Source organism: Chrysemys picta, chromosome 3 (assembly GCF_011386835.1).
Source record: "Chrysemys picta bellii isolate R12L10 chromosome 3, ASM1138683v2, whole genome shotgun sequence".
NCBI classification, from domain to species: Eukaryota; Metazoa; Chordata; order Testudines; family Emydidae; genus Chrysemys; species Chrysemys picta.
Genome location: NC_088793.1, coordinates 106,294,465 through 106,317,662, shown reverse-complemented (window position 1 = coordinate 106,317,662; position 23,198 = coordinate 106,294,465). Strand labels below are relative to the sequence as shown.

Here is a 23,198-nt window from a genome sequence, read left to right as displayed (position 1 = left end):
GCTTATGCTTCAATACTTCTGTTAGTCTTAAAGGTGCCACAGGACCCTCTGTTGCATTTGGGGGGGAGGGAGTATTGTTCTTGCTGTGGTAAATAGACTTGGTCTAAGAGGAAAATTCTGCAGTTTCCTATGGACAATCAGATGGGACTTAGCTGTCTTCTGGAAGCTTGTTTCATAGCCAGATCTCCTTGACTGAGAGTGCTTTTTTCTTAGCTCTCAAGTGCTTCCTCCTGGGCTTTGTGGTCTGCATTTCCCCAGAGGAGTGCAACTCTCTTGGTGATTCACAGATCAGATTCAGTCTTTAATGTATCTGGGGCTTGAACCATAAACTTCTTTGAAGATCGGAACCAAGACCTTAAACTGGCATCTGAAAATGACTGGGAACCTGTGGAGGGACTCAAGCAAGGGTCTGATGTGCTCACGGAAGCCTAGACCATGGAGGTTCTTGTGCATTTTCACATTCAGCTTCAGATGCAGGGAATTCCAGTAATCCTGTCTGGAGGTAATGAGTGCATGGATAACTGTGGCCAGGTCCACATTCAAGAGGAAGGGATGAAATTTCCCAACAAACAGGAAGTGAAAAGATCTTTTTAGACACTACCATTGCTGGGTCGTCTCTCTCTGCACAGGTTACTTGATTGTACGGGGGAAGAGGATAAACCCTTTCTTTAGAAAGGGGTAGCTGGAGAAGAGGTTGGCTTGTAGTCTGCCTAGCCACTTGAACTCCTCTAGAGCTGGAATTGCAGAGTCACTACATGAGAAGAAGTGAACAAAAGTAATATTTGGAACAAGGAGAAAATTGTCATTTTTCTCCAGGCTTTATTAAAAAAAAAAGGAAGGGAAAAAACCCAAAAGAGCTGAGCAGTGCTGCATAAGAAAACCTTTCAGTAAGAAATTATTTTGAATCCATTACTTATTTAAATTAGGTTACATTCTGCTTAAATCATGTAAGCTTTTGCTTTTGGGTTTAAGAAATTCTAGAACCATCAGATGTAGGGGGCATAGAAGATTTGCAGACCTGACTGCCATCCCAGGGTATACTGGAATACCCTGGGGAATGGGGTAGTTGGTTACAAAGAAGCTGGTAAACAGACCTCTAGAACACAGCTTTTTTCCTCCCTGAACTGGCTATTGCCTACCTGAAAATAAAGTGGTGTTCTCTCTGGAAATACACTCCTGCAGTACTTCCCTTTTAGAAAGTTTTACTCAGATCAGTAGAAAACTAGCATGGCCGACAGAATTAGGAAAATTCTAAACGATGTGCAAGAGTAGACTTTTGCAGAGTTATGTTTCTCCATCCTTATAGGAGTTGCTCACGCTCCTCCAGTGTCATCAAGGGAAGGGAAGTACTGTTGCAGTTAATTGTATAATGCCCAAATTACCTTATCCAAACATACACCTCTACCCAGATATAATGCTGTCCTCAGGAGCCAAAAAAATCTTACCGCGTTATAGGTGAAACCGTGTTATATCGAACTTGCTTTGATCCATCGGAGTGCGCAGCCCCCCCCCCCCCCCCCGAGCACTGCTTTACCGCGTTATATCCAAATTTGTGTTATATCGAGTCGCGTTACATCAGGGTAGGGGTGTATTTAGAAGTAACCATTCTATTACAAAAAATCCAGTAACTTTCTGTTGGAGTGACAAAGCAAGTTTCTTGCCCAGAGAGGTTTACCATCCTTTACTGCTCTTCTCTATAGATATCTGGTTGACTAAGAGGCATCTTGGACCTTGAGTGGCTCCACAAACATACTCAATATACCAGGCTTAAGATACAGACCACTTCATCCACTATGTAGCTAGCTTATATTACAACACTTCTCTCATTTCTGTAGACTTGAAGGAGGCTTCCTTACATATAGTTGCCTTAAGACCAGGGTCACATCAAAATAATGTAGTTCCATTTCACTCTGTGCCATGTAGAGTATTCATGAATGTATTCGATACTCGGATAGGACCCCCCCCCCCCCCACCAAACTGAGGTTCTATATTTTTGTCCATTATTTCTTATCCTGATATGAGACAGAATAAAGGAATTGGTGTTGAAAGTGGTATCAGACGTAGCAGTTCAGTGACAATGGTTCATTCTATCTATATCCAACCCAGAAGCCAATCTATACCCAATACAGAAGGTTAATACTCTTCTGTGGATTTATGAAAACTAAGTGCTATGCCAGTTGATCATTTTAAAGATCAGAATGAAGATAATCTACAGGTTTCCTCTGTAAGATGTATAAGAAGCTTTTATAAAGCAAGGGAACTTGGTCCGTTGAGCACGGATAGTGGTTGGCAGTCTACTTCACCTTGTGAGCAGAGGTTTTTGCAAGAACTTCGCAAGATCACCACTTCATCTAACGTTTACAATGCCACAGAATATTAATACAGCTTTCCAAGCTTGCACAGACATTGTCTTTGCACACAGGGTTCTTCAAGAAATGGTTGGACTCTGAACCATTCTATACACAATGTTTTAGAGGTGTGTTACCACTCTGTTGGATTGGGGGGGGGGGGGAGGGAGTGCTATTGAAGGTTCTTACCTGTCAATATTTCTTAGAAACTTGAATGCACCTTGATCCAGGCAATCCTCGGTTTTTAAAGGAGATATATATATTTGGATATCAACATTTTCATTCTGTACATAGTTCCCACACTTAGCAGGTTTTCCTTTTTTACACCCATACATATCTAAATGTTTTGCTCTGCATAGAATTTTTTTCTATTTTTGGAGCTGAAACGAAGTACAGTGATGCCTCTGGCTGCCTCCTTACTCTATGATAAGGGACTCAGCCCAACTGCACAGGGTACGGGGACCTGCAGTCTTCTTTTAAAACAAAAACTGACTGGTGAGAATTTCTTAATGTAAAGATATCATCTCTGTAGTATTCTCACTTCTGGGTCTGAGCTCACCAGTGAGACAGACAGAAGTGCAAACTTAATTTTTTGGGGCATAGCTTCCAAAAGAGTAATCCTCAGATCATTAGCCTGAGTTGACTTTAGCAGTCGATCACTGGGCCTCTGTACCACCCAGCTTTTCTCTAGTTCCAGTTAGGTAGCTTCACCACTGAAGCATCCTGCAATATATTTTCCACTAGGAATTCCAGCACAGTCCCCAGTATCCTTTGGTCTCAGAGTTTGAAGTCAACACTACACACTTACAGCTTGTTGGAGGCTACACAACACCTCTATGAAATGAGTGGATGTCTTTCTATAGAAGGCAATGAAGTCAAAGGCCACCCTTCGTTCTTTTTAGTCTGTCTTGTCCTTCTGGTCCATCTCTGAAGGGAGGGAAGATATGCCTCACTTAAAAAGCAAGCTTTTATGTCAGCAGCTGACTTCTAAAGTGCTCAGGGCACTCTGCCTCTATATCAGCAGCAACATAAAGATTTTAATTTTCCTTTCAATGAGCACCAAACATTTTTAAGGGTTCTAGAATATATTGCTAGCCAGAGTTTGCCAGGAACTCCTGTTTTTTGGAGCCATACTGTAACCTTTTGTCCTGGGTATAATGTGGGTCCTAACCTAATTTTTTGGCTCTACAGAATGTTTTTCTTAAAGTCCTATTGAATCCCTCCTCTTACTCAGCCAAGAATGCTTTTGAACATACTCTGATTTGTGAAAGATACTATTGGAAATCCAGACTCATGCCAGTGAGATAGGTGGGATTTTATTCTACATGCTTCCTGGTAATTAAAGATGAGGAAACTTCTGTGTCATGGATCTCAGGGACCCAAATTGGTTTTTGGCCAGAGAAATTCTAGATAGGCATGATGCATCCTGGAGGAGCTCTTCTAAATTAATGCTGATGCTTAAAATGGTAGATAGAAAAAGATTTGAGCTATAAACAGGGAAATGTGGATCTCTTTACCTGTTCTTCACCAGCTTCTTGACCTCTGAGATTAATTTAGACTAACTTCATCCAACTACATTTGTCAGTTATTTTGGCATCTCATGAACCAGTTGACCAGTGTCACTGTATCACCTTGTTTTCAGGTTCTTGTGGGAACTGACTCTTTTTTGGAAGCCGTTTGTGTCATGAGAGATTAATATATTCTGCCAAAGATACTAACTCAGAAGGAGACTTCATTATCTGAGACTCCATTTTCTTAGGTGGGCATCGACTTTTCTAACCTCAGGTCATAGCAAGTCTCATGCTGTAGTGATTATTCATTGTAAACCACGCTTCACCAGAATGAAGTCGTGCTATGGACTCATCTGAGATTCTCCTCAAGGTGGTGATGGAATTCACCTTAATGAGCCAGTTTTGCCAATTTGTTCCACATTCACATGTGTGAGAGCTTTTTCTGTCTGCTTGAGAAGTTTTTAGTGGTTCTACTCTGAGCTACTAAGATCCTGACAGTCAACCCAACTTGACAAATTCCCAAGGCAGTGCTATCACATAAGAGGATTGTATCTAAATATTTCTGTGGTTGCATCTCACGTTGCTGCAAATTGACTAGCCTAAAGCTGGAAACCCATGTCAAAGTTCATTCAGTCCAAGATATAGCTGCTGCCCTGCTTCTGGTTTGTTTCCCTTCTCAGATACATGTCAGGGCAGTTACATGGTCCTGATCTCTCTGCGTCTTAAAAAGGTTTTAATTGATTTGGCCTCTAGGAAGGAATTCTGCTTCAAGCCTCCGTCCTGCAGAAACTGTTCACAAAATAGAGGAACCTATACTCGTTACCTGCTTGTTTTTGTCATCTGATGTATTTTAAAAGGTTCTGAAGTGAAAGGCCTGATTCTTAGGTCTTACTCCATCTTTTAAAAACAAAATACACCAACTTGTTCACAGAGTGGGCATTGTCTTAGTTTGTTCTGCCAACAACTATATTATTGTTACTTTCTTTGGGGACATTCAGTTACTTTGACTCAAGGTTTAGAATCCTGCCCAGATGGTATCTTACAGGGAAGTACAACAATAAGGTACATACTTATTTTTTGGACTTGAAATAATCTTTTCTATTGCTGCGTAGGTAATATAACCTGTTGCTGTTTTTAGCATAATTAAATTATGATAAATGAACACTACGAAAATGAAATTTTGTACTTTCATTCTACCAGCAGATGGTTACAGCAGTTCAGACTCCTATACTTCAGATCCAGAGCAGATTGGAAGCACTGTAACTCGGCAACGGTCAGTAGAGTAGTAACAAGAAATATTAAAGGTTATAAAACACACTTCCTCCCTCCCAAATGATCTTTTTGGCTGTTTAATAACTAGCATTTAAAAGGCCAAATAAAGATTTATGGTGGCCATTATTTTAACAATCAAAAGTGTAGGCAACCTGTTCCCTAGTGATATATGGTAGAAGTGTATCAGTCTGCCCTTAATATGTATAAAGTTAAAATTTCTGGTGCAGCAGAACAGCACTGCTTGATTACAGTGGCAAGCCTGGAATTGGCTAGTCAGTTATTATTCCATGTTCAGTCATGAGAACATTCTACTTGATAAATCCAGAGAAGGGCAACAACAATGATTAAAGGTCTAGAAAACATGACCTCTGAGAGAAGATTGAAATAATTGGGTTTGTTTAGTCTGAAGAAGAGAAGACTGAAGGGGGACATAAGTTTTCAAGTACATAAAAGGTTGTTACAAGGAGGAGGGAGAAAAATGGTTCTCGTTGTCCTATCCTCAGAGGTTAAGCAGCAATGGCTTAAATTGCAGCAAGAGTGGTTTAGGTTGGACATTAGGAAAAACTTCCTAACTATCAGGGTAGTTAAGCACTGGAATAAATTGCCTAGGGAGGTTGTAGAATCTCCATCATTGGACATTTTTAAGAGCAGGTTGGACAAACACCTGTCAGGGATGGTCTAGATAATACTTAGTCCTGCCTTGAGTGCAGGGACTGGACTAGATGACTTCCCAAGGACCCTTCTGGTTCTACTATGCTATGATTTACTAAATAAGAACATCATATATAAAAGAGGATTTTAAAAGCACTGAAAATCTCCAGTATGGAGGGGAGACTTTGTACAGTAGGACTGGAAATCAGTGTTGCTGTTAAACAGCATAGGATCAGTTTTTAAGTTATATCTTAAAACTAAAATAATTAGGGTGACTTCATGTAGTAAACATTATAAAAACTGTTAATTACAAACCCTTTCTGGTTATTTTAACTTGTAGTGTTTTCCAGTGTTGCTTAATTGCAAATTTGATTCTTTGTCTACTTTTATATAAATCTTTACTGAGATGGTGGTTTTTGTTGATGTAGCCATCTTGTTGTTGAGAAGGTGATGTTGCTACACAGACAGGAAAACCCCCTTCCATCGGTGTAGGCTGCATCTACATCACGGGGTTATGCTGACATGGCCTCTGTAGTATAGACTTACCCCCAAGTTTCTTTTTTTTAATGAGTGCACCAAAAGTACTCTAGACAAAAAATCTCATTCAGATAGTACTACAGCAACATAAGACTTCATCTCTCTTTAACCTCATTCCGAGTTTGGGCTTATCAAACGGGGGTTGTGACCCCTCAAGGGGTTGCGAGCTCTCAGCCTCCACCCCCAAACCCCAGCATTTATAAGAGGGTTAAATGTTTAAAAAGTGTTTTTAATTTAAATTTTAATTTATAAAGGGGATCACACTCAGAGGCTTGTTGTGTGAAAGGAGTCCCCAATACAAAAGTTTGAGAACCACTGCCTAAAAGGTGTAAATCTTTGCAGGATCTGCATTTGGATCTTGACATTACTAATTATGTCTTGCATTTGTAAGAGCTTAAAATTCATGCAAAATAACAAAACACCCAAGAATAAGGGCAGTATTTCTCAAGATCCTAAACAAATGAACTAGGTAATAGAAACTTCAGATTGAAAAGCTAGCATTCAAATCTGCAAACATATACTGACACTACCTCAGCTTGATCATGCTCAAGGCTGACTTGTATATGAGTGAGGCAGAGCCACCAGAAATTCCATTTTCTTTACACCATCCCACTTAACAGTAGAAAACAATTCCTATTCAGGCTATTGACAGAAACTTGCATGTTTCACAAAAGTCCTGATCATAATGACTTCCAGTCTAGGTTGGATATTGCATACCTTCTCCTGAATTAACACTTGGGATGTCTACTGTCCGACACTATAGGCTTCCACAAACATTACAGTAGGTAATAAGAGTGCAATAAGGAGGGCTAATATGGATTTTGAAGAGGAAATAAAAGTATAAAAACAAATTCAGTTATCAGAAGTGGGAAACACCAGTCTCTTGATTTAAAAACTAAATGTGGCTGGGGGAAAAGGAGCTGGTAACGGCTATTAATCTTGAAACAAGATTTCTTCATACAGATGTTTTGGGTTGCACTTTGCAACTGAATTTCTACTGTTCTGGCTGTCTAAGCCTCTACAGAGGTTTACTTGTTTTGCAGGTCACATTCAGGAACATCTCCAGAGAACACTGCACCACCCCCACCCCCTCCTAGACCTCATCCTTCACATTCTCGATCATCATCTTTAGATATGAACAGATCCTTTACAGTTACTCCAGGTAGGTATATTATACATCCATGTGTTTGCTACTTTGTTTAGTACATATTTATCTTAAACAAAAAAAAAAATTCTCTGGAGAAAGTGTTAACTTTATTTTTAAATAGACAGCATTAGGTTTGAAGTGAAAGGCTTAGTGTTATATCTACTAATTGCTTTTATTAAAATTTAGACTCCCTTTTAAAGGAAAACAGTGGCTTAAACAACAACTTAATTAAAACAGTAAGTTCCTAGATAAAATGTCAGTACATGAGAGGCAGTGTAGTCAAGTGAATGGGAGCCACGAACCCCAGTGACCCAACTGAGGACTGCACATTCCAAATTGAATGTGCTCAAAATTGAAGCAGGTAGGAGTTCTTGACAGATGCAGATTCAGATGCAAAAGGGTGGTAATAGATTTATAGCCTCAGAGAATTCTTACAGGCAACTTACTGTTTGTTGACAGAGATGCTGTCTTTATAATTTCAGCTCATGATCTTAAAGCAATGTACAAATGTTTTTCTGCTGGGGAAAAAACCTGAGGTGTAGAGAAGTTTACACAGCAAACTAATGATGTGAGGAGTAGAACCCAGGTCTGATTCTCAGTCTCTTGCTCTGTCCTTTTGCCAATTTTGTGTTTGACCAAAGAGGCCACAGTATTGTAGCCTTATCTGTAGTTATAGTTTGATTTAACCAGTTACCTGCCTCAAGGTGAGGGCTTACACCTACTTTAATCTGTGAGTGTTCAGCCCACAAGATTGACTATAGCGGAGAGGTTATCAACAGAAGGGGGACCCCATGGTGCACAACCGAGGCTATCTAGTGCTCTTTCTGTAATAATTTTTCTTAATAGCCAACCATACAATACACACTGCAGTCTGGTAAAGGAGACACCAATTCAGAACGTGTAATATTTAGATTACTCACACCATGCCTTGGTGAAAAACCCCAACTTCACCACCACCATTGTCATGCTGACGTCTCTCTCTTTTCCTCCTCCTCCTCCTCCTCCGCTCCCCTGCCCCCCCCCCCCCCCGCACCCCATAGGGGCACAGGCCAGGGTATAGCTTTTATGATGTGTTACACTGACACCCACCGGGCTTCATACATATTTAGGAAGGTTTTTACCCCTTTTCGTTATTTGAATTTTCACTCCCCACTGCTTTTGAGGTGCGTTGTTTTTCATAGGTTAATTCATTAGTTCTCATACTCATTCACATTTGTCATCTTATCACCATAGTAACAGTAACGTTAAGGACGTTTCTAACAGTTCACCCTGACTACGAACGGCTATCTTGTGGTCTCAACTAATCTCTAGTAGACATTATTATCCAAACTCAGTAATTATTTTCAAAACATCAGGATATCTCAACCAGACACAAGTTTAGCAGGTTTATCATCAATTTACTTATACTAATTTACCTTTGTAATGTAGCTAACTCATCCTAAGGCCTAATTTGGCAATGCCTGAGAACTGTTATAAGTATTAATTAATGCTGTATTTTACCTCTGTATCTTAAATATAGCTGACACCTTTTATCCTTGGCTACAGAATAATTGTGGTGTCACTCACTGAAGGACAGTCCTGGTTATGATAGCTTGTGCGCAGATAACAGCTTATTTTCATGTTGGCAGAGTGGAAAACTAAACATGTTCATCATATTTGCAATGAGCATGTCCTAACCTATGGAAATAGCCCTGTCATCCAACTGTCATTCAGAACCTATGTCTCTTCACAGGACAGCAACAAGCTGGAGTTGTTGCCTACCCCCCTGCAGTGCCTCCAAGACCACCGCCCTCACAGGTGAAGTTGACTTATTCTGTTACCATTTTTTTTAAATTAAATAGTATATCTAATTCTTTGGCCATGTGCGGTCTTTGTCTGTTGAATTTTTAACTTTACTCTAAAATATGGGCAGCAAGGAAGCACATAAGGCCGGTCTTTCGGAAACATTGCGGGTATGAATGTGTACCAGAGCTTTCAAGCCTAGGCTTCTGCCACCTTGCAGGGCTTCCCCAGGAAGTTGGGGACCTGCTCCTAGGGAAGCAATGGACTAAAAGGACACATTGAGGCCTGAAGTACCTTTCCCCTGAGGTCAAGGGGAAGTGTCTCTGGTCCAGGAGCCACATGGGTGGGAGGGGGAGGTGGGAGGCAGAAAGTTACAAACTTTTGAACACCCTTCCCAGAATAATTCCTTGGTAGCAGTACAGAAATATGCTACACAAATATTGTGGCCTGAGTTGGGGGTGGTGACAGACACCCGTTGGCAGAGGGTCCCCTGTTCTTTGTAAACTCTCACCTGAAATCTGACAAACTCACTGCACCAAACACATGTCTGACAAGATATTTATCCATGAAGAATAACATGTAAGCTATCAACTGAAAGCATGTAACTTGTCAAGACTCAAAATTGAGATGTATGTACAGGTAATATTTGTGGAGTAATGTATTTATCTAAAGTATGCTTTATGGACTTGGAGTAGAAATTAGTCACCTGAGTGATGTTTCAATGATGATCCATCCATTTAAGCAAGAGGGAGTTGCTAATCAGTCCCTAGTCAGCTGGCTAGGCAATGCAAGGTTCTATTGTCTGTCCTTGCCACATCCCAAAACAGTCAATGGAAAACCATGAGAGACCATGATAAACAATCAAAACCATTTAAAGGTAGAAAAGAAACTCTACAACAAGGCAGGAATTCACCCTGCCTGTTTTCAGTATGACATAGACCTGGTCTACGCTACAGGTTACTTGGTACAATTTACGTAACTCAGCAGTGTGAATAATCCATATGTAAGTTGTATTAACCTAAGCACCGATATAGACATTGCTATGTTGGCGGGAGAGCTTCTCCCACCAACATAGCTACCGCCTCTCACCGAGGCAGGAGTTAAGCTCTCCCGTCAGCTTAGAGCATCTCCACCACAAGTGCTGCATCAGTGCAGCTGCACTGCTGTAAGTGCTGTAGTGTAGTGAAGGGCACTGTGGCTCCATCACTGAGGAAATCCCTTAAGGAGCTTCCATGAAAGCTTTTATCCTGGTTCTGGTGAAACCAGCCAGCTCTGCAATGGGCTCATGTTTGTGGGGGAAGCCTACTTTATTATATAGGAAAGGTAATTGGATAAGTGTAAAATCATTTAATGATTCTGTTTTGTGTTGTAAGCAGTTACCCCCATCATTTTCTCACTAGTTAAATCTTTATTCTTTCTCAAATAAATCTATTTTGATTAGAAGACCTCACAAGTGCTGTGCTGACAGAAATGGTGGTTTAAGGTAAAACTGGTAAATTATGGTACACAACACCTTTGATAGCAGAGGATCTGAAATTTCTGTGATTAGTCAATATTGGGCTGTATCACAGGGGAATGATTCAAAGGGATTCAGGGATTGCAGTGCAGGTATTGTTAACCTGCCTGGCAAAGGAAGAGCTGGCAACATCAGGGAGCTGTCACCCAGCTACCACAAGAAAAGACTCCTCATTGGAGGCCAGGGTAACAAGGTGATTCATAGTTCTGGGTACCCTGAGAACAGTCACAGGTGGCATATACAGTTTTAAGTACTATGAAATTTTTGCTCACATTCACATCTCCAGTACCTTGCTTTGTGGAAATTACTCACTTCCCTCTTCCTATTAGGGGAGTGCACAGTAGGGGTGGGGGGGTGCGGTTCTGGAGCAGTGCATAAGCTGGATGGTGGTGCATGTGAGTAGCAAGTGTGAGAGTGTTGCCAAATGTTCTCAATAGATCAGGGAATCTTTTTTGGTTTATCTTGTGCATTTCACAGAATTATGGGAAGTCACTTCCAGTTATTGACTATTTATAGTCATTCTCCCCGATTAGTTTTGTGAGAGTTTCACAAACCAATGGAGCGAAGAAAAACATTTTCAAAAATAGGGAATGCTGTTACAAAACCATCAAAAATGGCAAGTGGGGGAAGGGAAGGTGCAATAGCTGAAGCTACTTTTAACTCCTTTCTTTTAATTGACTAAATTTCAGGTGAAGATGTCCCTTTAATATTTCAAGGCTCCTCAGTTAACTTGTGACAATGAACAATTAAAATTAGATTAAAGGAATATGTACTTTTCTTTTAATTGAAAAAAAAACTTTAAATCTTACAAAACCTCTAAATTATGTTAGTCCTTTACTAATCAGGTACAACTCAGCTGGAGGCAATTGAGCACAATATGAATTGCTCTTTCACTTTGAATTCAGGTTTGACTGTGTTTTGTATTTGTTTACCTCATTCATAAGATTGTGTAGCTTCATATTTTGTCCCAAATAGTAATGAAATCTGAACATGAGGCAGTATATCCCCTGTGGGCCAGTCCTGTCTCCACTTCCAAGCCTAAATAACCACCTGAAGCCAAAAGTGTGGGTTGACCCTGACTGGCTAAAACAAATACAATTTAAAAATGTTTTGATGTGCACTTCGTCATGTTGTTAATTAGCATGTCGCAGTAAAAAGGTTTTATCTACTTCACTATCAGCCACCCACCTTACTTTAAATATTAAAGTACATTAACCTTGAGACTGGGATAGAGGATAGAAGAAAAAGAGACTTTTCAATTTGCCTTCCCCAAAGTGACAAGCTACTCTTCTAGAAGTAGCAGTTTGTGAGCCTCTAGCCACTTATATCAGTAAATATAAATTGGGAATCATTCATTATCCTTAGTTTTTGTTTTTTCTTATAGGAATTGAGTTGAAAGGGGTTGTTGCAAACTAATCCTAAAAGAATGCTTAACTTCTTAGAGATGACACAGAAAGGGGGTCAGAAAGTCTTATTAATACTAAGATAAGTTGTTAATAAACATGTATATTTAAAATAGGAGACAATATAAAGGTTATACTTCTCCTAATAATTATCCTTCATATTTCTACTTCTCGGGGGGAGAGCATTGTATAATTCCCAAACTATTAAAAAAAAAAAAAAAAGTTAAAATTAACAAGCTGTAGGCTAAAAAGCCACAAGATACATCCGGGAGTGCTTTAAATGATTGGTGTGCTACTTTTATGCTTGAAGGCACTCTTCCATTGGTATCAGTCACAACTCTCCCAAGCAATGAACCAACATTTTGCTCCAGTACACCTTGGTATTGCTGCAGGGTTTCTCCTCTCTCACACTATTCAATTCAGAATTGTTGTGTAGCCTTTAGCCTCCAATATTCCATCTGCCTTTTTTTTGTCTTTCACCTTCCTGCTGTTTCAGTTGAGCTCCAGAAGAGCACTTTGGAGGAAGGGTAGGTTTTATCCGTTCAAAGAGATGTACACTTGGAAAAATGGACAACAAAACAGTTTAGGAGAAAGGAAAGAAGTTTAACTTTACCACTGATAATTTTTGTACCATTGATAATGGGCGACCAAAGTGTTCTGCCCCTTCTTACAAATGTAGTCATTTTGTACTTGTATGATAAGAAGCATGTTTGTTCCAGTGACAGGACAGAAACTTCCAAGCGTTATTACAAGTCTAAACAAAGGCACTAATTTCTGCAGTAATACATTAATTAAATAATTGTCCTTGGTTAGCATTCTTGCATAAACTCTTGTTTGGACAAGATTTTGCTCCTATGTTATGTCAGTTATTTCAGGAACACAGTATTAGTAATTACTGTCATCTTTGTTTTGCTATAGGGTGCAGGTCCTCATGTGCATCGTTCAGTGGATGCTGAAAGCCTAATAACGCATACCAGTACCTCACCTCAGCAAATACCAGAACAGCCAAATTTTGCAGACTTCAGCCAGTTTGAGGCATTTGCTGCATCAGGTGTAAATGAAGAGGAGGAGGATGAAATTGAAACACATTCAGAAGTCTTGCAGGTCAGCGTAAATGGATATAGTGTAGACCACTTAGTGTTATACACTGGTGTACCCTGCTAGTTATACCCAGTAGACCTTGCTTAAATCGCTTCCTGCCTGTTTCCCTGTCCACTGTTTGTCTGTCAAGCCTGTTCTGTTTGTAAACTCTTTTGGGCAGGTACAATCTTATTGTGTATGTGTTTTTTGTATAATGCCTAGAAAAATGCCCTGATCTTTGTTGCAGGCCTTTGAGTTACTATAATATAAATAATATGTAACATCTGATTTAGATCAGAAGAGTTTCAAATAAGTCTTTATAATTTGGTCGTCTCTTTATACTGAGGTTAGCTCCAGTAGCAAGAGGTTATAATTTACAGTCTAACAATCCTCTCTTGTTGCTGCCTCTCATGAAACGTAACTTTCCTACATGTCTCTGGTGATGTGATCTTATTGCAGATCAGAAATAGTGAGAGTAGTGTGGTGTAGAGATTTACTAAATGGTGCTGATAATCAGCTACAGCCCTTTCTCTCCATCCCTGAGCCTTAAGAGGACTTGTGCTCACATAAGAGACTTGAGAATGTAAACTGTGTTCATATAACCGGAGAACATACCAGTATGACACACCTGGCTATCATCTTAATTGTAACAGAATTAAATATTTGCGGAACTGTACAGAGTTTCTAAACTGTCTCATTCTCTGTAGGTTGAAAAACCCTCTGATTCTGCAGGCTCCCTTAGGGTTGCCAAAACAGATGGCAGAGTTGAAGACAAGGCAGCTGCTAGTGTCCCTGTTAATGCGGTATGTAAAATGAAATTTAAGGGGAAAGTGTAGGTTTTAACACATAGAAGAATGTGTATTAGAACAGTTGCCAGGTAGTGACTGCTACATCTGAGTTTGCAGAAGCTTCCATTTGAACTCAGTTTTCAAAAGCTCAGAACGTCTTGAAATATTTACATTTTTGGCTAAAATATTATATGCTTGCTGGGCTGGTTCCATCTAAAATTATGACAGTAGAAGCTCACTTTAATGAAGGTAGATTGCTTACATGTAATGATCAGATTGTTACCAAAATTGATTCATACAGGGGTTATTTTTAGGATTTTAGTCCATAGGGAACAGATGGCTGGAGTCATTTTATTTTTATATAATATATATCCATCCCAAGGTCAATTACTATTCCCTTGAGGTGAGTTATTCTCATGCAGTTTTTCTGATGCTACCTGAGAACTCAAGTAGACCTGTTATGAGTCAATGTTCTCAGAACTCATACAGTAAATAAATTAATTTCACAGAAAGTTTTGCACAGCCAGTTGATTTGAGTACAAATATAATTAATTGTGATGTGTGCTTATGGGCTGCCTTTTGCCTCCCAGGGAAAAGGCACCACACCTCTTGCTCCACCACCAAAGCCTATTCGCAGGAGGTTAAAATCAGAAGATGAGCTGAGACCTGAAGTTGAGGAGCATACACAGAAAACAGGTGTCATAGCTGCTGTTCTTGCTTCACAGCCATCTATCCCTAGGTAACCCAGGATGAGTATGAATACATCTAATATTGGGAAGTTCACATTGAAACAGCAAATAAAACTGTTAGCTTACGGAAGAGCTACAAGCAATTTTACAGTGTGTTGAATAACTATTAGTGGCTGTAAGTCAGATATATAAAACTACTAAGGGAGTCAATATAAATATTAAAGGTTGAGATATACCTAATAAGGCACTCCAGTTGTTTGGATGAAAAACTTACTAACATTTTGCAAAATACATTGACTATCAAAAGTGCTCTGTAAATGTTAGTGTTGTATTGTTAATTTTGAATAAAGTTTGTGAGTACGGATGGTCTTGAACTTAAATGTGCAGTTTTCATATTCTCCTTTACCCTCAAGTCTATGCTAAACAAAATCAAATTAAATTAAAGTCAATCTGGTATTGTTTCAGTAGTCTGGAAGGTGTAAATTTATTATAGCAATTTAAGAATGTAATTCATTGTCTTTGTTCTGTAGGAAACTGGTATGCAAAGCTTCTGTGCAAACAAGGCTAGTGTACTATGTGTTCTAGTCTATAGAAAGGAAAATAAGTGGGAAGAGTCACTAAATTATGTAAAAAAGTGTCCTCTGTACAGCTCTTGCTGAGCACTTTAAATAGGGACTAAGGAATTGAATAGACTTATCAAAGTTATTTCTTGGTGTGCTTGGCAGTGAAAAGACTTACAAAAAAACACTTAATATATCCTCAGATCCGTGGGGAAAGACAAGAAGGCAATTCAGGCATCAATTAGACGCAATAAGGAAACGAACACTGTTTTGGCCAGATTGAATAGTGAATTACAGCAACAGTTAAAGGTAATACCATCATTCTCTTTGTATGTCAGTTTCTGAGGAGTAAGTGTGTGCACATGTGTAGGCTGAAATAGCATAGTGATAGGGCCATTTAAGTACCAAGGTAGAGATCTGTGTGTATTACCATTTGTGTGTTATATGGGAGAGGGCATAAGAGAGAGCTATTTAAAATGTTAAGCTGTTTTTATACATAAGTGAATAACTAGGTAGGCATTAGTACTGCTGAAAAGGATCTGTGGATCACAAATTAAATATGCACCAGTAATGTGGTACAGTTGTGAAAAAAGCTAATATTCTGGGTGTATTTATAGGAGTGTTTTATATAAGACCTGGGAGGTAATTGTCTCACTGTACTTGACACTGATGAGGCCTCAGCTGCAGTAAAGTGTCCACTTTTGGGCACCACGTTTAATGACAGATGTGGCCAAATTGGAGACAGTCCAGAGGAGAGCAACAAAAATAAGTGTAGAAAACCTGACGTATGAGGAAACGTTAATAAATAAATAAACCTAAGCATGTTTAGTCTTGAGAAAAGATGATTGGGGAGACCTGATAAGTCTTCAGATATGTTAAGGGCTTTATAAAGAGAAAGGTGATTGATTAATTGTTCTTCATGTCCCACTGAAGGAAGGATAAGAAGTAATCATCTTAATCTGCAGCAAGGGAGATTTGGGTTCAGTATTAGCAAAAACTTTATAAGGATAGTTAAGCACTGGAGTAGGCTTCCAAGGGAGGTTATGAAATCCCTGTCATTTGATGTTTTTAAGAACAAGTTGGACAAACACCTGACAGGGATTGGCTAGGTATACTTCGCCCTGCCTCAATGCAGGAGGCTGGAGTAGATGACTTCTCCAGGTCCCTCTCAGCCCTACATTTCTATGAGTCTGTGATTACAGGAGATCGCTATTTGCAATGTGCTCTTGTGGATCTCTGAAAACAGAAGACAAGAAAATTAGTTTGTGTTGAAGTGTTTCTACAAGGTGCCTTCTTGTTTCTAATTATCTTGATATTACTGATTAACGTGCTGTTAAGTCTAGCAAAAATAAGACTAGAACAATTATTAACTTGTACACTTAATATCACTATTCTGAGATGACAGTATTAGGAAAACTAGCAAATGCACTTAGAAGTGCATTTGTGGTTTTTTCCTCAGCCTTTGGGGTGGGGGGAAGGGGGAGAATCAAGTCCTGAAACATGTTGATGAAATGTAAAACACTGATTCATTTCATGAGCATGTTATTGGGGGGGGGGGGGGGGGGGGAAGGGCACAAAATATCTGAAATGCAAAAATTGCAATTCAGTAAATAAACACAAGAAAACAGTCACCAGTCTAACCTAACTAGTTAAATTGCTCACTGTTGTTTTGTGCTTTACCTTTTGAATTTGTCTTTGGATGCCAATGTACTTTTACCTAATTTATGTTTTTCAGCACCTCATCTTAGTTATGAATTTCATACTAAACCAATCCAGATGCTAAACGCATTGGATTTATGCTGTGCTGGCTAGATAGGAGTGCAGGTCATTTAGAAAACTGACAAGTCTGAATTCAAATCTGTATTATAGTTCTTTAAAGACAGTTGGGATGGGTGAAATTCACCGAAGACGAACTTCAAGTTCATGAAACTTTAACCAAGTGAAATTCTGCCTCACTCTCTTCTCCTGATTTTATTTGAAAATATCATATGTATAAATTCATGTCTACTTATCCTTGCCTAGTATTTGGGTGGCACAAAAAGCAATACAGCCTGCTAAATGGCTTTATTTTTTAACAAAGGTCTCATTCATAGTGTGCAGAATTCACTAGCCGAGGCTCTGATTCAGCTGAAGGGAGGGGGTTCTTGTATTCTTTAGAGAACAACTTGAAGTGAATGCCCAAAGCTGACGCTAACATTTACCTTATTTTGATCACAGTAAGAATTTTTTCACAATGTTCTTTCACTTTGGACTGTAAATTGAAAATCTTTCCTTTCCAGGATGTTCTTGAAGAGAGAATCTCCCTGGAAGTCCAACTGGAACAGCTTCGACCCTTCTCTCACCTATAAGCCAATTGCCGTTAATTGTGAATTTACTAAATTTGGAAAGGGGGATTGGGTTCAAAGCCTATTGAAAGACCCATTCATTCAGCTCAATGCGCTCTATTCAACATTAAATTTTGTGATTCTGTTCTGTCCAGTTTGTCCATCTTTGCATTTAAATATTTTAACTTCAGTCAAACAAATCAGGATAACTTTTTTCCTTGAATGTTGTGTATCTTGGCACTGCCTCCCCTGCCATTTCCTTGGGAGTGCATGATCTTTCTGCTGGAGTTGAGTTTGCACAATTTCAGTGGCCAAAACTTCAAACTGGAATTAATTACCTAATGGTTTCTATATTTCATGTCAAAGAAAAGGACAGCTTATCAGTTAACTTTTAACATTAAAGCACACATATACCATAAATGCCTCTTACATTGCAGCATTTATTTTATTGTGTAAAACAGGAAAACTAATCTGGTATGTGAACCAAAATTGATCTCCCAAACCATCTTTCACAATTTAGCAAGTAATTCACAATTCCAGAAAGCCTGCCTTTTTTGCAATAAAGTAGCTCCCTCAGGCTGCCACAGAGTTTCTTGCAGGCTACCTTGCCATATCAGCTAAAATTGGTTATTTCATCTTTGTTTCATACTTTGTGCAGTATGTGACCAGATTGCCAGGTGTTCACATTTTTCCACTCATGATCTTGATTCAGCCGCATGCATATAAATGACCTATGGTACAACTGATACTATACGTAACAGACCTTCCTCGGTCATCTCTTCTGTGAAAAGAATTGGGTGTTAATTCCCAATGTATTGATTGCACATTTCCTGAGCACTACCTGTAAATGCATGCTTCACACATTACCTTTTATTAACAGATCATATCCACCGGTCTTTACTGTAACAGATTGTACTGTCAAGTAATGTGTCAATACCTCTCTGAACTTCTAATTCCCAGCCAAAAAATAAACAGTTTGTTTCTTAGGACTTCTGGGTTACCTTCTGTTACCTTGTCTCCAGGCCTTATTCTTCTGGCATATAGACAGGTTTCACTATTAACAAAAGTTCCCTGAGTGTATCCTGTTATTGGGGTTGATGTACTGTATTAGGTTTTGTTGTATATTGTATGATACACACCTTTTGATCTCATATGTAAATTTGCATTAATTGCTGACTAACAGCAGATATTCTATTTAATGGCTTCTTCTGGCTGTGGGATCATAGATGTTAAACCGCATGGATGTATCTCAGCAGAATCAGAACTAGCAATTGTGTGATTTTTACACCAATAAAACAGCACAATATTTTAATTTTGTTGATTCATCTTTAACTGGAACTTGTAACTCTCACAAATCTGCAGGAATATATTTTTTAATCTTTTTGATGGCAGTCACAAGGAGCAGTAGATCCCTTTGTTCTTCTAGTTTTCAGCTATTGGCCATCTTGGATTTTCTTGGTAAAGTGAGGCTAGCCTTCATTTATGTTAATATAGCCACACAAACTGTGTCTCGTTTCTAGAGTACAAGCATAAGGGATGCAGTGTGGTGCAGGATCTGCCACTCACCTACTGGAAGACCTTTAGTAAGTCGTGTTACCTCTTTGTGCCTTAGCTTCCCCATCTGTAAAATGGGAATAATGATACTGACCTCCTTTGCAAAGCTCTCTGAGAGCTATTGATGAAAAGCGCTAAGGTAGAATGGATATTATAAAGGCAGAATGCTGCTACAGTGTAACTCTTGGGTGAAAGAAGGTCACTAATAAATTACATTAACTAGATTTCTGTGACAGTACCTTCTGAATGTAATCACACTAAATGGATCAGTTTAGAAGCCCTTGACCTTCCCTGCTTCACTGTTGGTTTTAAATTAGTTTCTTAACCACATTACCAATTGATTATTGAAAAGAACATTTTCAATCAAATTTTCCACTGTATATGCTATTTACTACTTGCAATTCTGTTTGGACAGTGAAAATAGATTAGTATGTTTCCCTTTCTGATTGCTATACATTGACAGGTTACTTGCAGTTGTTAAAAATACTGTGGGGGAATTTTACCACTTTTAACACCTGTTCCAGTTATATTTTTTGAAAATGTCATGGAAACATTACTGTTTTCTTTTGAACATATGCAAACTAACATTCCTTAACATAGAAGTAATGAATTTCACACTGTGAAATGAAAAAAGTGAATCTTTTTATTTGCATGTAGGTGGATTGATTTCTATAATGAATAACTTGTTTAAAAAATAACTTGTTTAAAAAATAAACTGCCTATGTAGAAATCACACTTGCACAATATGTTGTCAATTAGTAGATTAAGTGTCAGACTAAATTTAGTGAAATCAGGTATAAGCGAAAAGGAGAAATGCAAGGCAACCCAGAAAAGTGAATAGTCTAAGATCACTTCACCATTGTAACTAATTATCAAGTAGCCAGGTAACACTGAAAGACCATATGCTGCACTTTCCAACTGGGTCCTCTGGTACAATCAAGGAACATGATTTTTTAAAAAATGTATGCGTGTAATTGTCCATGCAGTTTCGTTTATAAAAATAGATTTTAAAAAAAAATCATAAATCAAACATTCAGACCTTTCAGAGTAGCAGCAGTAGTATTCAGACCTTTGAATTAAATGTAAAAAAACTTTTACTTTCAAATCCTAAATGCATGTATGGATCTCAATGTCGCAAATCTTTGCAATGGGATCAACAAAATTGTACATCAAATACATCAAATTAAGAGCTTAATTGCAGTAATACCAGTTTTATATCTAGGGAGAAGAAATAGGATGACTGTTTTTTGTTTTTTTAAAGATTTCTTGTGATTTATTTTGAATGCTCATTATGTGAACTTTAAACCAAATTTTTAATTCAGAAAAAAATCTGTACTATCTAAAGGGCTAGTTTAATTTCTCCTCTTCACTACAATCTTTTGTTTTAAGAACATCAGATTATGTGGTGGTCATCAACATTTAACTCATCTAAAAAGTAATGTGGGCAGGATTTATATTAAATAAAAGGGAATTCTGTCTGATTCCTAATGGAAGTTGGTGGGATGCAAAACATACTGGTAATTGTTTTAATATTCCCTCATCAATCCCTTCTGTCTCCCATTTGTTTGTTCTAGCTACCTGTTGCATCTTGTTATAATTAGGGTGACCAGAGACCTGTTTTTATAGGGATAGTCCTGTTTTTTTGGGACTTTTTCTTACATAGGTGCCTATTACCCCGCTACCCCGTCCCATTTTTTCACAGTTGCTATCTGATCATCCTAGTTATAATCCTAGATTGATTGTGAGCTCTTTGGGCCAGAGATTCTCTATTTATACAGTGCCTAGGACAGTGTGGTTGCAATCTATGATGCTGCTGCATGCTACTGCAGAGTGAGTAGTTCAGGGAATAAATAGGGGAGGAAGGATAAATGCAAATACAGTTCGTGTACACACATTTGTTTGCACACAGTATTTTTCTTCAAACTGTTTGGAAAAACTAAACTTATTACAGGCTGCTATAACAAGCAGCATCAATTTCTTAATCTGATTTTTCTCTTCCCTCTAGCACTTCCCCCCATCTTTTCCCTCTACTAATTTGCCTCTTTTCTTCCACCATTCCTGGTGCTTGAATTGTTGCTTATTTTCCCTCAATACCTATTCATTGTCCTCTCCCGTGTCTGTTTATCTACAAAATAAAACTGGATATGTGAAAAGCCTTTTCTTTTTTTAAAGGCAATGCTACTTTTAAAGACTGTCAGTGTAATAAATTATTCTTCATGCTTTTTCTTGTCCATCTCAAGGGTCCCTCATTTTCATCCCAAAGGCACCGATTCCGTCTTACATGGCCTGGATTTTTCTCACTTACTACTGAAAAATACATCTGACATCCAGAATAGAGAATTACAAAATTAAGGTTATAAAATGTTATTTACACTAAAGGAATGAATCCACAGCATTTTTAAATTTCCTACATGAATAATTTTTGCCCTTCAAGTCTGCCAAACATTCTGGTCTTCATTTCAACCTTGGTTGGTTGAGGTACACTTCTCCCACCTCTAATGTATGCTCAGAAGCCTTATTCACTAAGGGCTTGTATACCTAGCAAGTTCCTGTATTGCAAGCCAGGGTATGATCTATAGGGAATCAGCTTACCCCTCAGTAATGTCCTGTGTGGTCACTGCTACAGTATAGTGAAAGTTCTAGAGTGGGGCCTAGCGTACTGCTAAGCCGCACTCTGGAGCTTCCACAGCACTGTAGTAGTGTCCATATTGGACATTACTGAGCGGCAAACTGGAGCGCTGTAGATTCACACTTTGGCTTGCTGTGCAGTAACTTGCTGTGTAGACACACCCTAAAAATACTTTACCAAAATACACTTACAGAAGAAGTTGTCTTAATCTGCTTGTTAATAGTAAGCACAAAATCTTATCATTTTACTGAGAAGGAAGTTCTTGAGAGGTAGTATTTGAAGCATTGTATGTCTTAACCTTTAATGAACACATTTCTATTCCATGAAACCAAAACAAATTGCAAGAATTCCTTGACATTAGGTTCCTAAAAATGTAAGAACAGACCCAGAGCAAATAGTAATTCTAGGGGAAAGATAAGGAGCCGTTCGTTCATGTAAATTCTAAACATAACTTACCTATTTTTGTTACTATGGTGCTTAAATACCTTCTACAGCAGTCCTTGTTGGGTGATTTCAGTTTCAGCTACAGAGTTAGACTTCCAAGAGCTATATCTCTTTGTAACCTCTAACAACTTATTTTATTTCCCAGAGCCTGTATACTTTATTACTCATATTGCTGTACTAATTATTTTTAGTACAATTTTCACTCAGTGAGGAATTATGTGAAAATGCAGGACTTTGGTCTTTAATAAAAATTGCAAAAAGTAAAATGTTTCTATCTCCTTAATGCCCTTTGAAACTATGATACAAGGAATTAATGGGTAGTAAATACCGAGAATATACCGGTTAAAGGCCTTGGCTACACTTGTGAGTTGCAGCGCTGTAAAGCTTCCCCCAGCGCTTTAACTCACTCCCCGTCCACACTGGCAGGGCACTTACAGCGCTGTATCTCCCTGGATACACCGCTGCAGGTACTCCACCTCCCCGAGAGGAATAGCGAGTTTTGCGCTGCCGCTGCAGTGCTGCAGCACCAGTGTGGCAGCCCAATGCACTGTGAATGGCCTCCAGAATTATTCGGCAGTATCCCACAATGCCTGTTCTAGCCACTCTGGTCAGCAGTTCAAAGTCTACTGCCCTGGCCTCAGGTAACCAACCATGTGACCCACCCTTTACATTCCCCGGGAATTTTAAAAAATCCCCTTCCTGTTTGCTCAGCCCGGCATGGCATGGAGTGCTATCAGCGAATCTTTTCAGGTGACCATGCCTTCACACGCCAAGCGAGCCCCAGCATGGAGTAATGGCGAGTTGTTGGACCTCATCAGTGTTTGGGGGGAGGAAGCTGTCCAGTCCCAGCTGCGCTCCAGCCGTAGGAATTATGATACCTTCGGGAAGGTATCAAAGGACATGATGGAAAGGGACCATGACCTGGACGCCCTGCAGTGCAGGATTAAAGTGAAGGAGCTGCGG

At 39.0% G+C, this 23,198-nt stretch overlaps 1 protein-coding gene across 26 annotated transcripts in view; it reads left to right on the top strand.

The window, feature by feature from the left end:
• The window catches only part of REPS1 (RALBP1 associated Eps domain containing 1), a 112,141-nt gene that overhangs the window by 87,349 nt on the left and 1,594 nt on the right, over window positions 1-23,198 (top strand). For 16 of the 26 annotated variants that reach the window (XM_065590287.1, XM_065590291.1, XM_065590282.1 and 13 more), the window contains 8 exons: window positions 5,060-5,132; window positions 7,363-7,481; window positions 9,199-9,263; window positions 13,086-13,271; window positions 13,955-14,050; window positions 14,626-14,774; window positions 15,488-15,593; window positions 17,564-22,501. In XM_065590287.1, coding sequence (XP_065446359.1) covers window positions 5,060-5,132; window positions 7,363-7,481; window positions 9,199-9,263; window positions 13,086-13,271; window positions 13,955-14,050; window positions 14,626-14,774; window positions 15,488-15,593; window positions 17,564-17,632 — 863 coding nt within the window. In that variant the 3' untranslated portion in view covers window positions 17,633-22,501. Of the gene's footprint in view, window positions 1-5,059; window positions 5,133-7,362; window positions 7,482-9,198; window positions 9,264-13,085; window positions 13,272-13,954; window positions 14,051-14,625; window positions 14,775-15,487; window positions 15,594-17,563; window positions 22,502-23,198 lie in introns of those variants that run through there. The other 10 variants (XM_065590284.1, XM_008177034.4, XM_065590275.1 and 7 more) reach the window with 6 other exon arrangements.